Source organism: Pogoniulus pusillus, chromosome 5 (genome assembly GCF_015220805.1).
Source record: "Pogoniulus pusillus isolate bPogPus1 chromosome 5, bPogPus1.pri, whole genome shotgun sequence".
Classification (NCBI taxonomy): domain Eukaryota; kingdom Metazoa; phylum Chordata; class Aves; order Piciformes; family Lybiidae; genus Pogoniulus; species Pogoniulus pusillus.
This window is the reverse complement of record NC_087268.1, coordinates 41239561-41259800: the sequence shown is the minus strand read 5'-3', so window position 1 is coordinate 41259800 and position 20240 is coordinate 41239561. Positions and strand designations below refer to the sequence as shown.

General features: G+C 39.7%; 1 protein-coding gene across 3 annotated transcripts in view; it reads right to left on the bottom strand.

The window, feature by feature from the left end:
- UGGT2 (UDP-glucose glycoprotein glucosyltransferase 2) overlaps positions 1-20240 on the bottom strand; it is a 96617-nt gene that overhangs the window by 34750 nt on the left and 41627 nt on the right. For all 3 annotated transcript variants that reach the window (XM_064143879.1, XM_064143881.1, XM_064143880.1), the window contains 9 exons: positions 19475-19594; positions 17189-17274; positions 12472-12607; positions 10022-10153; positions 7687-7851; positions 7133-7256; positions 6958-7056; positions 3805-3899; positions 422-628 (listed from right to left, as the gene is read on the bottom strand). In XM_064143879.1, the coding sequence (XP_063999949.1) occupies positions 422-628; positions 3805-3899; positions 6958-7056; positions 7133-7256; positions 7687-7851; positions 10022-10153; positions 12472-12607; positions 17189-17274; positions 19475-19594 (1164 nt within the window). The remainder of the gene's footprint in view (positions 1-421; positions 629-3804; positions 3900-6957; positions 7057-7132; positions 7257-7686; positions 7852-10021; positions 10154-12471; positions 12608-17188; positions 17275-19474; positions 19595-20240) is intronic.

Here is a 20240-nt window from a genome sequence, read left to right as displayed (position 1 = left end):
CTTTCAGTCTGTCCTCATAGCAGAGCTGGTCCAGCCTCCTGATCATTCCAGTGGCCCTTCTCTGGACATACTCCAGCATCTGCACATTCTTCTTTTAATGGGGGGCCGCAGAACTGGACGCAGTACTCCAGGTGGGGCATCATCAGAGTGGAGTAGAGGGGGAGAATCACATTCCTTGCCCTGCTGGCCACACTTCTCCTGATGCATCTGGTTGGCCCACCAGGCATTTCCTTCCTTAAAAAAAATTATTTACTCTCCCATCAAATCAAAGTTGCCAGAAATCCAAATTTACTAGACTAGAAACTATGTAAGGGTTACAAGCTCCACAGCATTTGGCCAAACACTTTTAACAACATCTCTTTACAATAATATGTATGACGTAAAATGAGAAAGAAAATAGTCCAATTTAATTTACACTCACTGGGATGAGGAGTTTAGCAATTTTAGTTCCAGCAGCAAGGGATTTTGCCGTCTCTTCCTTACTAAGTTTACTCAGGAAGCTTTTTAAGTTGTTGTTGGTTTGGGTGAGAAAAGCAGTCAAGATTCCTCTTGCAATAGCTGTGTTATCTTCCTTTATTTTTGATGAAGGATTGTTCAAAATCCCAACACGTGCATGACTGCTTGTTTTCTGCAAAGAAAAATACAGAATAATACCTCATTTTACAGTTCCTTCTCCTGTTACCTAATGTATTCATATCTATTACAACTCCATGAAATGTCCTTCTTTTTTTTATTTTGCAGTTATTTGTCTTTAGAAAACCTACATTAATTCATAATACAGAATTCCAACTAGGAGTAAAAATGTTATTAGGAAGGATTTACCTGTTTGTAACACAAATTCTAAAGAAAAGATTTTTTTTAACAGAACAATTGCCTTTGAGCCTTCTGCAGAACTGTACTTTTAACAGAAGGCACACAAAAAATGTTCATTTACAGACTTTAGAACTGGTTTTGTAGAGGTTTTTTCCCTGTTTTTCAAAAGTACAAAATGTTAATCAGCAGAAAAATCTTTCATTTGTTAAAAAATCAGTGAAGCCATTTAAATTTGACTAGAGGGGGTGGTGACCCTAAAGTAGGATCAAATAGCAACACTAATGGAAGGCAAGGTAAACAGACTCTATTGCAGTAAAGAATACAGAAATAAGGAATGAAATCGCTGATAATCAACACACTGAAATTGCAGACTTTAAATTGCAGCCCTTAAGAAAAGTTTTGTTAAAGCACTTACTTGTAAAGCTTGAAAATGTGTACTTTTGTTCCCCTGAGAAGCATGCTCTCACTGAGAAGAGGACAGGAGGCATACTAGGCTACGTGGGGAGACATACAGCAAGCCAATCAAAGAAAGTTCCTCCTTTCTATTACTTGGCACTTTTGAGGCTGCACCTGGACTGTGGTTTTCATAGAATCAACCAGGATGGAGGAGACCTCCAATTCCATCCAGTCCAACCTAGCACCCAGTCCTGTCCAATCAGCTAGACCATGGCACTAAGTGCCTCAGCCAGGGTTTTCCTGACCACCTCCAGGGACGGTGACTCCACCACCTCCCTGGGCAGCCCATTCCAATGGCAAATCTCTCTCTCTGTGAAGAACTTCCTCCTAACATCCAGTCTATGCCTTCCCCAGCACAACTTGAGACTGTGTTAAACTGTTTTGGTTCCATCAGTGCAGTAAGGATGTTGAGATGACAGAGATGCCTCAGCAAAGATCTACCAAGGCTGTCAGAGGTCCATGAGAAGCCTTTGCAAAAGCTGGGCTTGCTCAGCCTGGCAAAGAAAAAGCTATGAAGAATCTGAATAGTAACTAACAACTGATGAAGGGAGAATGAAAAACATGACAGAGGCAAACTCTTCTTGTCAGCAGCAAAGAATGTAACAAGGGGTAACAGTCACAAATTTTGTCCTGGAAGGAAAAACTATGTAGGAGGGCAGCACAAGACCAGAGCAGATTGCAAAGAGAGGGCATGGAGTCACCTCCTTGGAGATTTTCAGGACTCCTTCAGACAAAACTACAGCTGATATGACCTAATGATAGCAACAATCCTTCTTTGAGTGGAAGGCTGAGCTAGGTGAATTCCAGAAATTCTGCTAGAGTCTGATCCAACACAGACAAAAAGGACTGGAAAGGAGTGGAGAATCTCCACACAAATTAATGAGCTTTAGAAATAAAAGCTGTGCTTTCATTTTTTGTATCATGAAAATCAGAAATCACTAGACCAAGCAGTATGTGAGGTTTATGTAAATCAAGGCTATGAATTAGAATGAAAATAACCAATGAACCTGATGCTGCATAGAAGATCCAATAAACCTTACTCAGAACAGCTTTTTCTAATGTTTTTCCTAGATTCCTCTCAGTAATACACAGGGACTTGACCAGACAGCTCTCACTTGTTAGTTGGGAGCTATGGCACATACTCCCCATTGAAGTGGATTGAAAGAATTACAGAGGGAATACATCTGTCAAGCTTAAGTTACAGATCAAGCAAATGAAATGCTTTTCTGTAACAAGAAGCTGCACTGTGTATTCCTCTTGCAGTTTTTTAAAGATACATTTAGTATCACACACTCCTTGCAATATACCACTTAGATAATTCCCTTAGAGTGGTTCATGTTTCATTTTTTATTAGTAAATCTAGAGCTCTTCCCAATTTCAGTCTAGTTAGTCTTCTACTCTCTTTAGAACTGAGGCTTTTTTTTTGTCATGTATATTTAAGTAACATATATTCCTATGTTTAATTCTTATTATTAGTACTAAGGAACTTAAAAATCAGCTAACTCATAATGTGCTTGATCCTCTTAGCATATTAAAATACACACACACAAATAAATCTGTCTCAGAACACTATGTGGAAAACCAGGTCACTTCATGGCCACAACTATGTCCTACATTACAGGAGAGCACCATACAATGATTCGCCTAACAGAATCAGCCAGGTTGGAAGAGACCTCCAAGATCATCCAGTCCAACCTAGCACCCAGCCCTATCCAATCAACTAGACCATGGCACTAAGTACCTCATACAGGCTTTGCTTGAACACCTCCAGGGACAGCAACTCCACCACCTCCCTGGGCAGCCCATTCCAATGCCAAATCACTCTCTCTGGCAACAACTTTCTCCTAACATCCAGCCTGACCTCTCCCAGCACAACTTGAGGCTGTGTCCCCTTGTTCTGTTGCTGGTTGCCTGGGAGAAGAGACTGACACACACCTGGTTACAGCCTCCCTTCAGGTAGCTGTAGACAGCAAGGAGGTCACCCCTGAGCCTCCTCTTCTCCAGGCTAAACAACCCCAGCTCCCTCAGCCTCTCCTCACAGGGCTGTGCTCCAGGCCTCTCACCATCCTTGCTGTCCTTCTCTGGACACGTTCCAGTATCTCAACATCTCTCTTGAATTGAAGAGCCCAGAACTGGACACAGTACTCATGATGTGGCCTGAGCAGTGTTGAGTACAGGGGCAGAACAACCTCTCTTGTCCTACTGGCTACACCGTTGCTAATTTCCCTCACTCAAGTAACATTCATGGGAAAAAGTCTGTTAATTTTAGGAAGAAATTCACCATTTTAACACACAGCATCATAGTTTGTCTCCTGTGTTAGGAGTCCATGAATCAAATGATCATTTACAGGCCTGCAAGATGCCAGTGCTGCAGGACAGTAGAGCCAAATGAAAGCACAGCCTCTTATGTCTGCACCAGACCCACAAGGAAAGTATGGTTACACCTTTACTTGAGGGTCTAATTTTTGAATATGCAGGGTGTTGTTATGAACATGTTAATAGTTATTATTTTAATAAAGACTGCTAGAAACTCACCAGGTGTTTCAAGGCCTTAGAGAGCAATCGTCTCCCAGCTGGCTTATCAAAATCAGCAATAATCCAGATAGTAACAGCATACAATGCATCTTCATCTGAAAATTAAACATTACCTTGTTTTACATTCTGGATAAACTTCTGAGGAGAAATGAATAATGAATTATTTCTGCCTGAGATTTGAAGTTCATGCATCTGTTTGACTGCTGACTTTAGCTACCAGACTAATGTTTGCCCCAACAGAATCTTTTGCCCTCCAAATTGAAATAAAATTCTTAGGAGTTACTTCATCATGATAATATCAGCAAGTCACTAGACTAGTGTGCTAGTTTGAAGGTAGTTAGAATATTTTGGTGAGAAGAACTAGATTACAGGCTGTGAAAGGAAAACAAGGCTGATACTTACTTCCCTCATAGGCTTACTGAGAGACACAAGAAGAAGAATCAAAACGTAGATAAAAAGCACAAAGCACTTCTCCTGCTGGGGAGCTCAGAGCTGCATCTCTCTGACCTCACCCTCCATTTCTCTGAAAAATCCACTTTGCTTCCTAACCCCCCCAGACGAACCTCCATTCTGCCTTGGGACTGGGGTAAGGTTGAGAAGGGTAGGGGGAAGGTTGGAAGCCCCTCCTGGGGACTCAGGTTTCTGGGAGGGCTGTCGTGTTTCTGTATTACCTTTTACCTTGTATATTTCTGTATATAACTGTATATACTGTAAATATCTGCTTGTATATTGTGCTAAGCTGTAAATAATAAGCTTCATTCAATTTCCAGAGCTGGCCGAGTCTATTCTGGGTGATTTCCAAAGTGTGTGGGGGGCAGGGAACACCCAAACCATCACAACTAGCCAATCTATTGTTCTGCCACTGAAACAAGATGACCCTAAATAATAAGCTAGCTCACATTAACCAGATCTGCTTTACCAGATCTTGTGAACACTTGATGAAAGCTCATCATACAGCCAGAAATTAAAAGGATAAAGTAGTTAAAAAAATGCATGAGTTCAGCCATTCACTTCCCCTAGCAGCAAAGGCATAGTCCTTTGGCCAAAAGCAGGACAAAAATTAGCACTTCTGTGCATGAACAGGAATATGTCAGACACAGTCCAAAAGAAAGTAAACAACTGCATAGGTGTGTACACAGTCAGTTTCCATTCTCCTGGCCTACAGCCTTCTGTTCTTCACTGCTCATAGAGGGGCAATGGTATATGAAAAATTATGCAAAATTATCTGTAGAAGAAGAATATTATCAGTCTACTCAAGGCCATCATATAACCCCTAAAAGTTAATAAATATAGATGAGAACTTTACAAGATGCTGACAAGATTCTGGGAAGAGGTTGTTTTTATTAAATGTTGTTGCAGTCTGGACCCTGGGGACAGAGATTTGAAACACAGATTCCACCTTAAAGGCTTTACACAAGAGATCTGAATTGTAGAAATAAGCTCACATCTTGAAAGCCAGTCATCATTGGACAACTAGCTGGAACATCCCTGTGGCTGTAGAATAGAGAATCAAATGGAGCTAAATAATTTTATTCTAAAGAAATAAGTTTATGTCACTTCTTTCTGATAATGGAACAAGTGAAAACTCTTACTACAGCAGAAATATTACTATAACAGCAGCATGATTTTGGTAACAGCATTGTTCTGTTTCTTCATGGATTGATGTGAATGAGCAGTTGTTAAATGTCTTCTCCTAAACCTTAACAAGGTACAGACTTACTGCAAATTTCCATGTGTTATTATGACCCCTGCTGTGGTAACTGTCATTTCTTCTAACTCCAAGAGAAGGCACTTGCATATGCAATAAGGGTATTTTACATTAAAAGCATTTCAAATGTACATAAAAAGTGAGAGTTTTAGCAAGATAAAAATATATAAATGAATGATAATCCATCAGAATACATGCATTTTTTTTTCTACATAAAGATAAAAGCTTTGGATATAAAAACTAAACAATCTAAGTAAAGGAAAAAATAAAGAGATACTGAATGCTAATACATAATAAAATCAGTTATTACTTAAATTGCAGAAATGCCTGGTTTTGATAGATACTACACAGAACAAACATTCTTCACATGCTGCAACTAAGAGCTGCTTGAAAATGGAATATTCTCTCCTTAATATCCTCAAGCAAAACCATATTAGTGTAAAAACTGATTCTGAAGCTGCAGAAGTCTTGCAAAGCTTTTAAGCTTCATGTCAGTAAAAAGCAGCATATACCCATGACATCCATCCAATTTCAGAACTACTAAACTGAAAGTAACTGTCCTGTTATTTATAGGTTATTATATTAGGATATGAGCTAGTCCTGAAAGAATATGCTGGAATATTGAGAAACTAACTATTTTACATGAGATCCTTGTGATACTTTGGATGTTTTACTGGTAAATTTCAGCAATCTGTTATATATTTTATATATATAATTATATTAAAAAGCTCTCCCCCATATATATCTATGTGATAGTTTGGGTGTTACTTGCCCCCACCCCCCACCCCCTTAAGAAAATCACCCAGACTAGACCCATCTGAGTTGGAAATTAGAATGGATCTTTATAATGGAGCTTTATATTTACAGCTTAGCACAATATACAAGCAGGTATTTGCAGTATATACAGCTACATACAGTAATATACAAGTTAAAAAAGTAATACAGAAACAGAACAGCTCTCCCAGAAACCAGAGTCCCCAGGAGGGGTTCCCAAGCACCCTTCCACCTCCCTTCTACCCCTCTACCTTGCCCCAGACTTTGCCTTATATTCCAAGTGAGTTTGGAGAATCAGCCAGGGGGGTTAGGAAGTGGAGGGATTAGTTACACAGACAACAAGTTAGGGAGAGAAGGGAGATAGCCAGAGCCAGAAAGCAACTCTGTTGTCTATGTCTATGGAGGGTCTGCCAGGTGGGTTAGGAAGCAAGTGGATTAAGCAGAGATTTGGAGGGTGAGGTTAGAGAGAAATGCAGCTCAAAGCCCAGGCAGTGCCCGAATGCCTTATCTATGTTTCTACTCTTGTTCTTATACATCTCAGCAAGCCTATGAGTGAAGCAGACATCACCAAGGTTTCCTTTTCACAGCCTATAATCTAATTCCTCTCACTAGAATATCCCAGCTACCTTCAAACTAGCACAATATATAGCCCATACAGAAACTGAATATACCTTTTCTGGTCATATACTTCATGTTGTCTGAAATTACAGCACTTTTATCTTGCGAGTCCAAAAAGGAGAAAGTAGAGAAGTCTTCCACATCAAATGGGACTGCAAACATAAATCACAGCATGTTAGACTTAAACTGATAATCACAATGACAACCAATCCAGCTGAAGTTATTTACCAGATGTGGCTCTGAAATGTATGTATCTTCTTTCTGCTCCAAGAACAGTGGGGTTTATACGGGAAACTACGTTGTGCCGATCCATCAGAAAATCCACTGCATTCATATGATCATTTAACAATCCCTGTAGTAAAAAAGAAAATTAAATCTGTACTTTTATATATTCAAGACAAAAACCAAGTATGTGGTTTTCAGTTAAAGCTTCTATATACAGTTATGGACAATGTCAAGTCAAAAACATCCAAGAAGCACACAGATGGTATTTCAAAGTATCAGGCACACAATTTTCTGTTACTAACTGCAGTATATTGTCACTCTCTGGCTGAAAAAAATCATAGTATATGCTTAGTTTATCCTGCAGTCTTGTATAGTCTAAATAAACTGTTTCAAAACCATGACAGCAAATTAATGTAGTGGTGTAATTTCAATTGCATTATTATTACTTTCAAGCCATCTCATTAATAAAAAAGTATATACATATATATATATATAAACATGACTTAGTTCACTACCAAATATTTCATTGTGGATTCATTCAGAAATGTTAAACACACCATGAACACTGCCCTCTGGAAGAAGCCAGTGGCATCAATAATCCTCTGAAGAATAACTGTCTCTAACTCTGCAGCATCCATCTCTTCTCTGTTAAAGGGCACGCCATTAAACAGAGCTTGAGGCAACGGACCCAGGCCAGTCTTCTTATAAAAGATTGCTCCTGCCTGAACATATCAGAAATATCACAAGATTAAACAGACTGCATCTAACTGTAGCAAAATATGAAACTAATACTAAGAGACAATGAACTCTAATCTCCAAGTGCTATTCGCTGTCTCACCTTTCTGTGAGAGGCTGGGACAAAGCAGGAAACATTTGAAAACCAAACAGGACATATGGGACTCATTTGTCAGACAGAACAAGACAAAAAAATGAAAGACTTATGCATGGAGTTTAAGAACTTTTCATTGTCATCTGGAGGAGATGTTATTTTATTTTGCTTAACATTCTAGCAAAAAAACATTAAGTGAAACTGGAGAGAGACCTTAAGACAGTTGTAGTTTCAGATGGATCAACCTAGACCTTATCCCCAAAGACAGCACTCCCAGAAGACTCAGAAGGCTTTTGTGTTCAGAAGCCAACTCTTACTTGATTAAAAAAAAAAGTAGAACAAGATGAATTTACTTCAAACAGAGAAAATTCAGTGGGACAAGTGAAAACAAAATTGTACTGTAAGTCATTCTCCCTTCTTGTTTTCTTTCAGTGTCGCTTTCTGGATGGCTACAAACTCTGAGGCAGTATCCACCACATCCACCTTTCTGTCATGCCACTGTCTCTGCCCTGATTTTAATCACAGTCTCATTGTCCCTGCTTGTACAGGGGAACTTCTGCCTGGTGGCTGTCTTTCTTCCTTTAATCATCTCTGTGGGAAGCTTTCCTCCATTAAGCATACCCAGTTGTTTACAGGGCAGTTTCAAACTGCCCTTATAGAGGAAGCTTCCATGGAATTCAATGAGGAACAAGCAGCATAAAGCAACCAGCACCTTTTTCCATCTGGCTTTTCAGATGAATCTTTTTAAAGGAACTTAACACATATTATGTAACAAATTTAAAAAGGAAATAAAAAAAATGGATAGTATGTGTCAGAAGCACAAGATTGGCATTGCTGAAGACACAAACAAAGGGTATTTACAGATAATTTTCTGGTAAAATAATATACATAATCAATTACATATAAAATTATGTCTTCTTTATAACCTTTGCTCAAAAAATTGTAGCTGTCTTTCCCAAAGGAAATTATAACCAGACAGCACATTTAAAGGAAATAATGATTTGGCTAGAAGACAGACTTCAGGTCATAGAATCAACTAGGCTGGAAGAGACTTCCAAAATCATCCAGTCCAACCTAGCACCCAGCCCAAGCCAGTCAACTAGACCATGGCACTAAGTGCCTCAGCCAGGCTTTTCTTCAACACCTCCAGGGATGGCGACTCCACCACCTCCCTGGGCAGCCCATTCCAATGCCAATCACTCTCTCTGGCAAGAACTTCTTCCTCTTAACATCCAGCCTAGACTTCTCCCAGCACAACTTGAGACTGTGTTCCCTTGTTCTGTTGCTGGTTGCCTGGGAGAAGAGGCCAACACACCTGGCTACAACCTCCCTTCGGTAGTAGTAGACAGCAGTGAGGTCCCCCCAAGCCTCCTCTTCTCCAGGCTGCACACCCCCAGCTCCCTCAGCCTCTCCTCACAGAGCTGTGTTCCAGGCCTCTCACCAGCTTTGTTGTCCTTCTCTAGACATGTTCCAGCACCTCAACATCTCTCTTGAATTGAGGAGCCCAGAACTGGACACAGCACTCAAGGTGTGGCCTGACCAGTGTTGAGTACAGGGGAACAATAACCTCCCTCATCCTACTGGCCACACAGTTCCTGATCCAGGCCAGGATGCCATTGGCTCTCTTGGCCACCTGGGCACACTGCTGGCTCATCTTCAGCTACTATCTACCAGTCCTCCGAGGTCCCTTCTTCCTGGCTGCTCTCCAGCCACTCTGTCCCCAGCCTGTAGTGCTGCTTGAGGTTGTTGTGGCCAAAATGCAGAACCCTGCACTTGGCCTTGTTAAATCTCATCCCTTGATTTAACCAGAAGTCACAGGGAAACAATTTCTGCAGTGAGAGACACCTTGAGATGCTTACAAGAAAAGAAAATTGTGCTTCTGAATGCAGCAGGCAGTAGTAAATTTAAGTACTGAGAGTAGTAAAGACTGAATTCTGGTTAAAGAAAAAAATGGACTCAAAGATGCTGTATTTACTTGCTTTAACATTTAGCAATCTTTTAGCTTAGCAAATGCAATCAGTTGCCTACTGTAGGTACTCCATACCAGCTTACTTCCAACGTACCTTCCTCCCTTCATCGTATTCAGAATGAACATTCAATATATTCTGAACATCAGCGTATGGATACTCCCTTCTCAGAACATTTTTCACATGATTGACCGTTAGAACATTTCCATCTTTCACTTCATGGAACATCTGTAAAAATTACAAGAGGGAAAAAAAAAACACAAACAAGAATTTGTCCTTCATAATTTAATAAAATTATGGTTTATTTACTTTCACTAAAGCGAAGATGCATGTTTTAATGCTCTAGTATATTTAATACCAGTATACTCTCATATTTCTTTTCTTACTATGTTGCAATTTTTATATTGCTTTAGAATGAATACTGCAGTAGAATGGTGCATGCTATTCCAGCCTAGGCCATTCCTGGCTGGACTTATAAGGGGAAGGGGTGCATTTTCTAAACAGCTTTTGTACTGGTCTGAACAGCAACAGAAGTCAAAATGTGGGGGTTTAAAAGGAAACGACCTAGGAGACAGTTTCTTTTGCCAATGTGTGAGGCTCCTAGAATCACCACCACACATATAGAATCATAGAATTAAGCAGGTTGGAAGAGATCTCCAAGATCACCCAGTCCAACCTATTACCCAGCCCTGCCCAGCCCACTAGACCATGGCACCAAGTGCCTTGTCCAGTCTTTTCTTGAACACCTCCAGGGATATGCACCATTTGTTATCAGCACATGTGCTGGTTTGAGGCTAGCTGGAATATTTTATTCAGAGAAATTAGATCATGGGTTGTGAAGAGAAAATCGTAGTGATGTCTGTATTACATATTGGATTGCTGAGAGATATAAAAATAAGAAACAATAACAAAGTTGCTCAGTCTGTGTCTGGTTGCAGCTTGCTTCATTAACTCCTCTGCCTGGACCTGTATAACTCAATGTAATCATTCTCCTTTTAGCGCCTTATCTGGCATCTCACCCTTGCACATAAGCCTTCTGAGATAAGAGAAGGGTGGACAGGAAGAGGGGATTAGCTTAGAGCCCTTCTAGGCAGTTCTACTGTTCAGGAGGGACTCTGCATTTCTGCATTACTTTTAACTTGTAAATACCTACACATATATGCTTGTAAGTATGTGCTGTAAATACATAGCTTTAGCCTAACTTAGAGCTGATGGAGCTAGTCTAGTGAATTCAGAGTATGGGAGGGAAACTCCTGAACCACAACAGTACACTGTTCTGATCATTCTATTATTATACCTTTAGTGTAAATCTGAAGTGGCAAAGGAAATACACTTATGTGAGTTGAATGTGAAAGATAATTTCTCTCCACTGATTAGAAAAAGAATCTAAATTCTTACTATAAGCTATGCAACCATGGGTAGTTAACTGAATCTATATGGGGATAAATCCAAGCCTGAATTAGTGATACTTTTTCCCTACAGTGATATATTTTTCCTTATCAATGCTGGTTTATTTCACAGCATAAAATTTTATTACTTTCATCAAATACACAAGAGAAATTTGAAGTGAAAATTATTCAATCAATTTCTTTTCAAATGAGATTACATTTCTCTATATAACATTTATTGCTTCTGGTGGGGTTTTGTTTTGGTGAAACAAAGTAAATAGAGGAATACATTCTAAAAAACAAACTAAACTGATATTTTGTGATCTGGTCATGGATAACAGTCACACATGCTTGCCAGCTCCTAACACTTGTAGGTTTTTATTTCTCTTCCAAGGTATTCCTAAGTAGTTCAATTCTTTTATGGTCTCCAAATTTACCCATGGTATTAGTTTCTAGACACTGAACAGAATAGAAAAGAAAAATTATTATTACCATATTCTGCAGTACAATTTTGCCTGCACAGACTTCACACAGACTGCTCACTTCATTTCCCTCCTTTTATCTCTCATCTCTGAAATCCCTGTCTTTACAGGAGCCTGCATTCTTTCACACAGAAAACATGCCTCACTCATAAAAGTTGCAAGGCTGGAATGTTTCTGTTTTCTACACCCATGAACAGCTAGTTCCAGCATGATCAAAAGAAAAGAACTTACCTCACTCTGTTTCACTTTCTACACTAGAGAACAACCACATTTTTTTCAAAGCTTAAAAGACTGTCAAAGTGCTATTTAGAATGTCTGTATTCCAAGAGATACAGAACACAAAGCTGGGCACATCACAGTAACACAAATAATACTGAATCATTTTTTCTACAAGAAAATATTAAAAGCTGTAAGGAATGCATCTACCTTTTTACATTCTTGAAGAAAGCTTGCAGATAGGTGAAATGACAAGAGCAAGGTGGTTTCCAGGGGAGGAAAAGTATTTCTGCAAATTGTTCTATAGCATGTTAATGCTATACAGGGTTTTAATGCTTTCCTTCTATGTAAAGTAAGTGCAAAAGCATTATGTTGTCACAAGGTAGCAGACTTCTAACTACATAGAAAAGTAATGTGAAAAGAAGAGGGAAAAAAAGTGATTTCATGTGAAAGAACTAACATTAATTATTGAGGTAAAGGCTTGAGAAATGTCAGATTCCTCTGCAATGTAATTAAAAGTTCTCCAAAGAGCTATTCCAGCATCTTCATTTCCATCAACTTCTTCTTTTGTACTTAAAATGAAAACAAATCCAATTCTAAAAAAAAGGAAAAAAAAAGAGTCATACATTTTAAACCAAAATCAACTTCACTCAAATTCTAATACTGACAGAAAGAATAAGACATTTGTGTTAGAGTAATCTATTCAGCACGGAAGGATGAAAACACCTCAATGGCCTTGCCATGACTGAGCATACCAGCTATGAAATCTCCATATGATCACCTAGAATTAGGCCTAGGTTACTAACTGTGTACTGATTTTGGATATGCCTTTTCTACCATTTAAGCTAACATCAATTAAGATTTCCATGAGCCATTATGATTTACTTACAGACCTTTCTCTTCTTACCTGTCTAGAGGCTATGACAAGCTCTGAACAGCCTCAGTTTTTGTTTTAGTCTGAGTATCTTTTATTTTTCCTGAATGTCTTGATACATTAAATGTAGATATACTGGAGTCTTGAAGCCCTCTCATTAATATATGCTATTTTTATTAACCTTTCTCTTATTCTAGAAGTACAAGGCTTGATAGAATCATAGAATCAACCAGGTTGGAAAAGATCTCCAAGATCATCCAGGCCAATCTATCACCCAGTCTTATCCAGTCAACTAGACAAGGGCACTAAGTGCCTCAGCCAGTCTTCTCTTGAACACTTCAAGGGACAGTGACTCCACCACCTCCCTGGGCAGGCCATCCCAATGGCAAATCACTCTCTCTGGGAAGAACTTCCTCCTAACATCCAGCCTAGGCCTCCCCTGGCACAACTTGAGACTGTATCCCCTTGTTCTGTTGCTGGTTGCCTGGCAGAAGAGATCAACCAGAAAACTCTCACTCAAGGTGGTAATTCAACACTGTTTTTCCTGAAAAGAAACCTGGATTGACCAGGTCATGCCATCTTCACAGTGCAAAGTGTACTACAGATTTGGTATTCTACAACAGCAGAAGAAATTAACAGCTGTCTGTAATTTTTTTTTCAATCAAATTGAGCATCATAATTTGCATATATCTCACAGAGATGTCACTGAACGTTTTGGTACATACTCCAGACAGCCCAGAAGTTCAAGATACTGATGTGTTCCCTTTCTTCAGGGACCAAAGGCTTTGAGCAATGAGAGAATCTGGTTGAACAGACTGCAAATAGTGACACAATGACTAAAGCACAAAGTGCTTTGGAGGTTGAAGACTAAGGAGAGCCAAAACTGAAGATATTTAAAGTATTTCCCCTGCTGTGAACACACAAGGATGAGTCTTGTCTCTACTACACCACTGGAGAGGACTTTTGATCATTACAGTCAGTTCTACATCTTAGCTAGCAGAGGAAAAGACCAAGAAAGACCCTTTAACTGAGTCTCAAGAGACTGAGCATGTGTACATGCATAGCTAGAACGCACAGGATCCCAACAGAAGAAATATATGCTTGCATTTAGAGATGAAGTCCAGGAAGGTGAATCCTGACAGTCACCCATAATTTTGTGAGTGCAAAGCCATCAGAACCAGTTTAAGGATTTCCAAGTCTTCTAAGAGCCTAGTATCAATACATTTTCTTAGAATAGATACCCTTCCCTCCACCCTCCTGCATGTTAACATCAAGCCTGCTTGTAGAATGGGAGAGAAGAATGGAAGAAGATGGCCAAACCCAGATCATACAATCACAGAATCAACCAGGTTGGAAGAGACCTCCAAGATCACCCAGTCCAACCTATGCCCCAGCCCTATCCAGTCAACTAGACCATGGCACTAAGTGCCTCATCCAATCAGAAATGGAGATTTTAAGTTCAAGGATCAACTTCATGCAGTTTTCCAGAACACTCCTTGAATCATTCTGATTATCTGAGGCTTATGCTACTCATATCAGATCTGTAGGAAATACTGGTACCATTAGCTGCCAAGTCTCCCAAGACAAACCTGACAGTGCATTAAAAATTGCTCCATGACAAATCCCTATGGAAGCAGCTATTAATTTTCTCCTCTAGATTTACTTTTCAGCAAACCAGGGATGCCAGGGATCTCCAGCTGCCAAACTGCAACCAAACCCACTTAACAGTGTGCTAACTGGCCAGCGCAATCACAGCCATCTAAGAAATACAACTGCATAACTGCTGTGGGTTCCTGATTACACCTATGAAAGCATTGGATTGTGCTGAAAGATGGAAAATCATGTCAGCTATCAGAAAGAATGAGCTGTAAGATGGAACAAGGGAATCACAGTCTTTCTAAAGGAGTATCACAGAGAGTGATGATTATGGGAGTGGAACACCTCCCTTTTCAGGAAACACTGAGGGACTGGGTCTCTCTAGCTTGCAGAGGAGGAGACTGAGAGGTAACCTTATCAATGTTTATAACCACGTGAAGGGCAAGTGTCAGGAGGACAGAACCAGGCTCTTCTCAGTGATATCCAAGGATAGGACAAGGGCAATGGGTGCAAGCTGGAGCACAGGAGGTTCACATGAACATAAGGAAAAACTTTTTCACTTCAGAAGGCAAAAGAACACTGGAACAGGCTGCACAGAATGGTTGTGGAGTCTCCTCCTCTGGAGACATTAAAAACCCATCTGGATGCAATCCTCTCTGACCTGCTCTAGGTGATCTTGCTCTGGCAGGGGAGGTTGGACTTGATGATCTTTTAAGGTCCCTTCCAACCTCTAATGCCCTGTGATTCTGTGAATCAAAGCTGGGTTCTGCTACACAAAAGACTCTGCACCTTGCAAATATTTCCACAAGGTGTACATCTCCATCATAGCCAGTACAAGAACATAAGGCACTTCTCCATCTCATGATAAATGAGAGCTACTACAACAACAGACAATTTGCAATGCTGAGCTCACATTTCAGCAGAACCTCATATTTACTAGCAATAGTTCAGGCAGTTGACTTAGGAAGTTAGCTTCTCATTTGGCTAGCCACTTGACATTAGCTATTGTCAATGCAATTTAGATGATCAGTACATAATCAAATGTGCATCAGATCAAAAACAGAGAAGAAAGAGAAACACAGCAAGTTTGCTAAAGAGATAAAAAATGATTAATGTAGAATGACTCATCCTGTTCTACAATTCATTGCTTCCCTCATTTTTTCACAGCTTTCATTATTGTAAATAGCTTCTCCTGAACTCTTGTGCCACCTGGGTGTTACAGGAGCCGTTGGAAAAGCATACACAACACTATAAACTTCACGGCTTGCCCACATATTGAATACAGCATAGATGGCTGTTGCTCCTACCTCAGGTAAGTTATATTAAAACTAAAAAAAGCTCAGAGAAGGACAACTCAGAACACAAACCAAGCTTTGGAACAGCTTCCAGGCAAGCAATAACCATTGACCTAGAGAAAGAAATTACTCTGGTCAAATAGAGACTGCTTAGTCTCCCAATTGTAACAGCTTCAGAGATCAGTAAATGAAGCTATTTAAAGTCTGGCTCAAAACAAATGAGACAGTTCCTCATACAACACACAGCTCAACTATGAAAACTCCTGGAAAAGGATACTGTGGGTGACAAAACTATGAATTCAAAGGGAAACTGGGAAAGTTTATTGAAGAGAAACACCTTAAGGGTTGCTAAACATTTGGAAACTGTATCAGGGTCTGGAGAAGGCCAGGAAAAGAGGCCAAGTCTTCCATCACTTTTTTTTTTGTGTCATTGAACAATAAAATCCAAAGAAAAGCAAATCATTTATCAGAACTAGCAACATTTTAAAGTAAAATCAAACTCTGTAATTTAGTGAGGAAACAAAAAGTCATTTCACAGGAGGATTTTAAATATTTAACATTGAATTCATCTTGCTGAACGTTGGATCTAGTTTTAACACCCCTCTCTTCTAGTGTAAGCTAAAAATGAACAGGCACTTCTGAAAGCAGCTAATTTTCTCTTAAAGTAGGCAGCTAAGATGAACTAGATTCCTCCTCAGAAGTTTCTCTTACTCTCAAGTAACAACTAGTTCAGACTCAGACAATTTTCACAAATGCAAAACCTGTCCAGGAAAAATCTCACTTTGGTCTTTAAATATTTGTATAAAAATGAAATGATGTAAAGCAACCACAATTAACAGAAATATTTTTTTAAATACCTTTATATCATCTTTTACCTATAAAATATTTTGCCCAGATGGCAACTTCATGTGAGCATCTAGTGGGACTGAGAAGGAAATATCTTTGTCAGAATTTCACAGTTCATTTTCTACATACTCATATATACACACACCCTTGTAAACTATTTGCTGAGGAGGACTTACTATCTGAGTAAGCTTAATGTAAGTGGGTAACTAAAAGTGTCTTAGAATGTTGTTGCCTTGGATTTCACTTAAATTCAAATGTTGAACTGAATCTGCTGCCATGCTGCAGTCATGCCAGCTTCAAAAAGTAAAGTACTGGCTTGAGAGAAGTGTTATGTAGCCTGAAGCTCTCCTGCTTCTGCTTGCTGCTTCTGCTTGCACTGTGCTTTTTCTGCGAACAGGTTAAGGTAATTATGCATTTTGTATTATGATGATCTGATTTTGCTCAGTAAACTCTATTCTTATCTCACCTTTTTTGTCTCAACTCCAAGTTTTTGTGTGTTAGTCTTTCCTCACTTCTGTGCTGGAGGAGCAGGCAGGTTAGCCCTCACCTTAACTCTTCAAACTTACCTAAGTGGCACGTTATGATGATAGAATAATTCTGCCAGTTTCATATAATCAGCTGTATCTTCTTGGACAGGATCAACAAAAAGTACCTAGGAAGAAAACACATTATACAGCCAACACTTACTTATTCTCAATGACTGGAGGTTTGGGTTTTCTTTTTCCAGACATAAAATCTCAGATAAGAACAGAAATTTCCACAGGAGCTGTGCACCCCAACTGTTTTCAATTTCCCAGAGCATTCATTGCAAGAAAACGTTAAGAATATAAATGAAAATAACTTCAGAATTAATGAATTTGGAGCAAATAGGGAAAATAGAATTTAACTGTTTATTTAACTTCAAAGCAAGTGACATTGTTGTGGTAGGTCTGATAGGCCCAAAACAGACTTATCCATGTCCTGCCTTGCCTAGGCATGATTTTCTGCTCCACCAGGGAGGCAAGTGCAGGAAATGGAGACAAAACCTGGAGCCATAGAGCTTGGCCTGTCCAGTGTCCTGTGTTGCAAGGTGCACACACTTAGCTTGTGCCTGTCTAGTGCAAGGCCTGTGCTTTTCCCAAATTAGAGAAAAGTGAGCCTATGGCTTTGCCTAATCTGGTAAGGTTTGGCTAACTGCCATCCTGATTGGCTGTTCTGTGTCCAAAGGGCAATTAATCTCGGCCCACAGTGATAAAAGGAGATAGGCAGGTGAACAACCTGCTTTTGCTTCCCTGCTCTTTGCCTGCTCTCTCTGCTGTGCCCAGCCCTGCTGCTATTGCACACTGCCTTACTGCTTGCCCGGTGAACTCTACTGCTGCAAGTTACCAGGAGCAGACCCTGGATGTCTGCACATGATCAGCCTGTGTGGCCAGCTGACATCGTGCTGACACCACACAACATCTGCCTCTGCACCTGAAGGTCCTGTCTAGAATCCCTGGACATATACAAAGATCATCCAGAAGAAGCCAGGAAGACAAGGTCAGAGATTGTCTGCGTCCTTTCCCCAGAAGCCAGGAAGATTCAAGCCTCAACATCCAACAAGACAGAGTCCCCTGAAAGCGTTTGGAGACTGTCTGGACTGTGCTAAACCCCATGAGTGGCTAATAATTTGTGAGTAAATGCTTAAATGCCTCTTTGTAATTCTTCATTGCCTTCTGCCACTGAGCAGAAAGAGCTTGAGCCCAGCTACTGGGCAAGTGGCATTTGACTGCAAGCAGCATTTGACCATGGAACCTTCTCTTCCAGTTCAATTAATGTTTACATATTTTGCTGGTTGTTACTAGATGTAGATATTATCCACAGAATGTTTCCACGACCAGGTAAGAACCCAAATATTATTAAAGTTAGTGGTTGGGGATGGGGAGAGTTCCGAGTATCAAAATTAATAAACAATATTGATTTTGAAAATATCATCTCACGTCAATTAATTTCCTCTCTGTAACAGATGTCACCACTCTCCTCTGCATGATTGTGTCAATAATTTGTTTTTATTAATTATCTTAATTATTTTTTTAATTACCAAAAAGGATCTAATGCTGATTTTCCTATTCTTTCAAACTCTCCTCTGTTGTGAAAACCAAACAAAACTAAATAAAGAGAATATATTGAGCTACAGTTTTAATTAAAAAAAGGAGCACTGGGAAAGAATCCTTTCCTCTTTGCTCATAGGTGTTTGTATTCACCATTTCACTTACTGTATCTTGAAGTGCAAAATCAGGTCTTTTAAGAATATGCAGGCTCTAAAACTGGAATGTGTCCACACAGCCCTGTGAGGAGAGGCTGAGGGAGCTGGGGGTGTTTAGCCTGCAGAAGAGGAGGCTCAGGGGGGACCTCACTGCTGTCTACAGCTACCTGAAGGGAGGTTGTAGCTGGGTGTATGTTGGTCTCTTCTCCAAGACAACCAGCAATAGAACAAGAGGACACAGAAGTTGTGTTGGGGGAGGTCTAGGCTGGATGTTAGGAGGAAGTTGTTGCCATAGAGAGTGATTTGCCATTGGAATGGGCTGCCCAGGGAGGTGGTGGAGTCATTGTCCCCGGAGGTGTTCAGGAAAAGCCTGGCTGAGGCATTTAGTGCCATGGTCTAGTTAACTGGCTAGGGCTGGGTGCTAGGTTGGAGTGAAAGATCTTGGAGGTCTCTTCCAACCTGGTTGATTCTATGGGACATGACCCACAACATCACAAAATACCACACAGGAAATATGAAATTCTAACCTACTTTAGCAGTGCCCACAGTGTATGTATTTTGCAATGAACTGTCTGTCCACATATTGACACATACAGAACATAAAAAAAATTAAGTTCTCCAAACTTACCAAATTAAATAAATTGCGTCTAATTTGCTGTATAACTCCAGGAAATGAAGGTTTTAGCAGTTCCTGATAGCTTGCAGGCCATGTCCTATAGCTGTCATCTTGTTCTATGTCGTTAATCCACTGAAACAAAACAGGAAGCCTTTTGAAAAAAACACACATTAAAGTAAAACACCTAGGTACAAAGAAAGATATTTTCAAAGACACTGAAAGCCTGCAAAAAGTAAAATCATTGCTTTTTGGTGGAAAAGTAACAGAAAATAACTTCTAGAATTATTAGGGTGTTTTTTTTCTTTTCAATCAAATTGGGATTTTTATTTGTGGTATATAATAAATCTAATAATAGATGGGAAAGGAAAAAACACAGAGTACAAACTGTTGTATCAGGATGTGAGTAAAACCATTTTGTCAAGTGTAGAACCTGCTTTCACAATACCAATGTCATAAAAACATAGAGATGCAGGTAACACTGCATAACCATCTTGTTAGACAAATCTAACATTTACCTATAACCCAAAGAACCACTTTATATATAAAATATAATTTTATATATATAAAAATATATAAAATATAATTAATATATGGCAAATTTATTCCTCTACTTTTTTTTTTGCAAGTGCTTGTCTATTTGGCAAACAAAACAGTGAAATAGGATTAACACAGGTGAAGAAAATTAGGGTTTCTTTCCACTGGAATATAACCTTTTTGGATACTGAAATGGGCTGCCCCGGGGAGGTGGTGGAGTCGCCATCCCTGGAGCTGTTCAAGG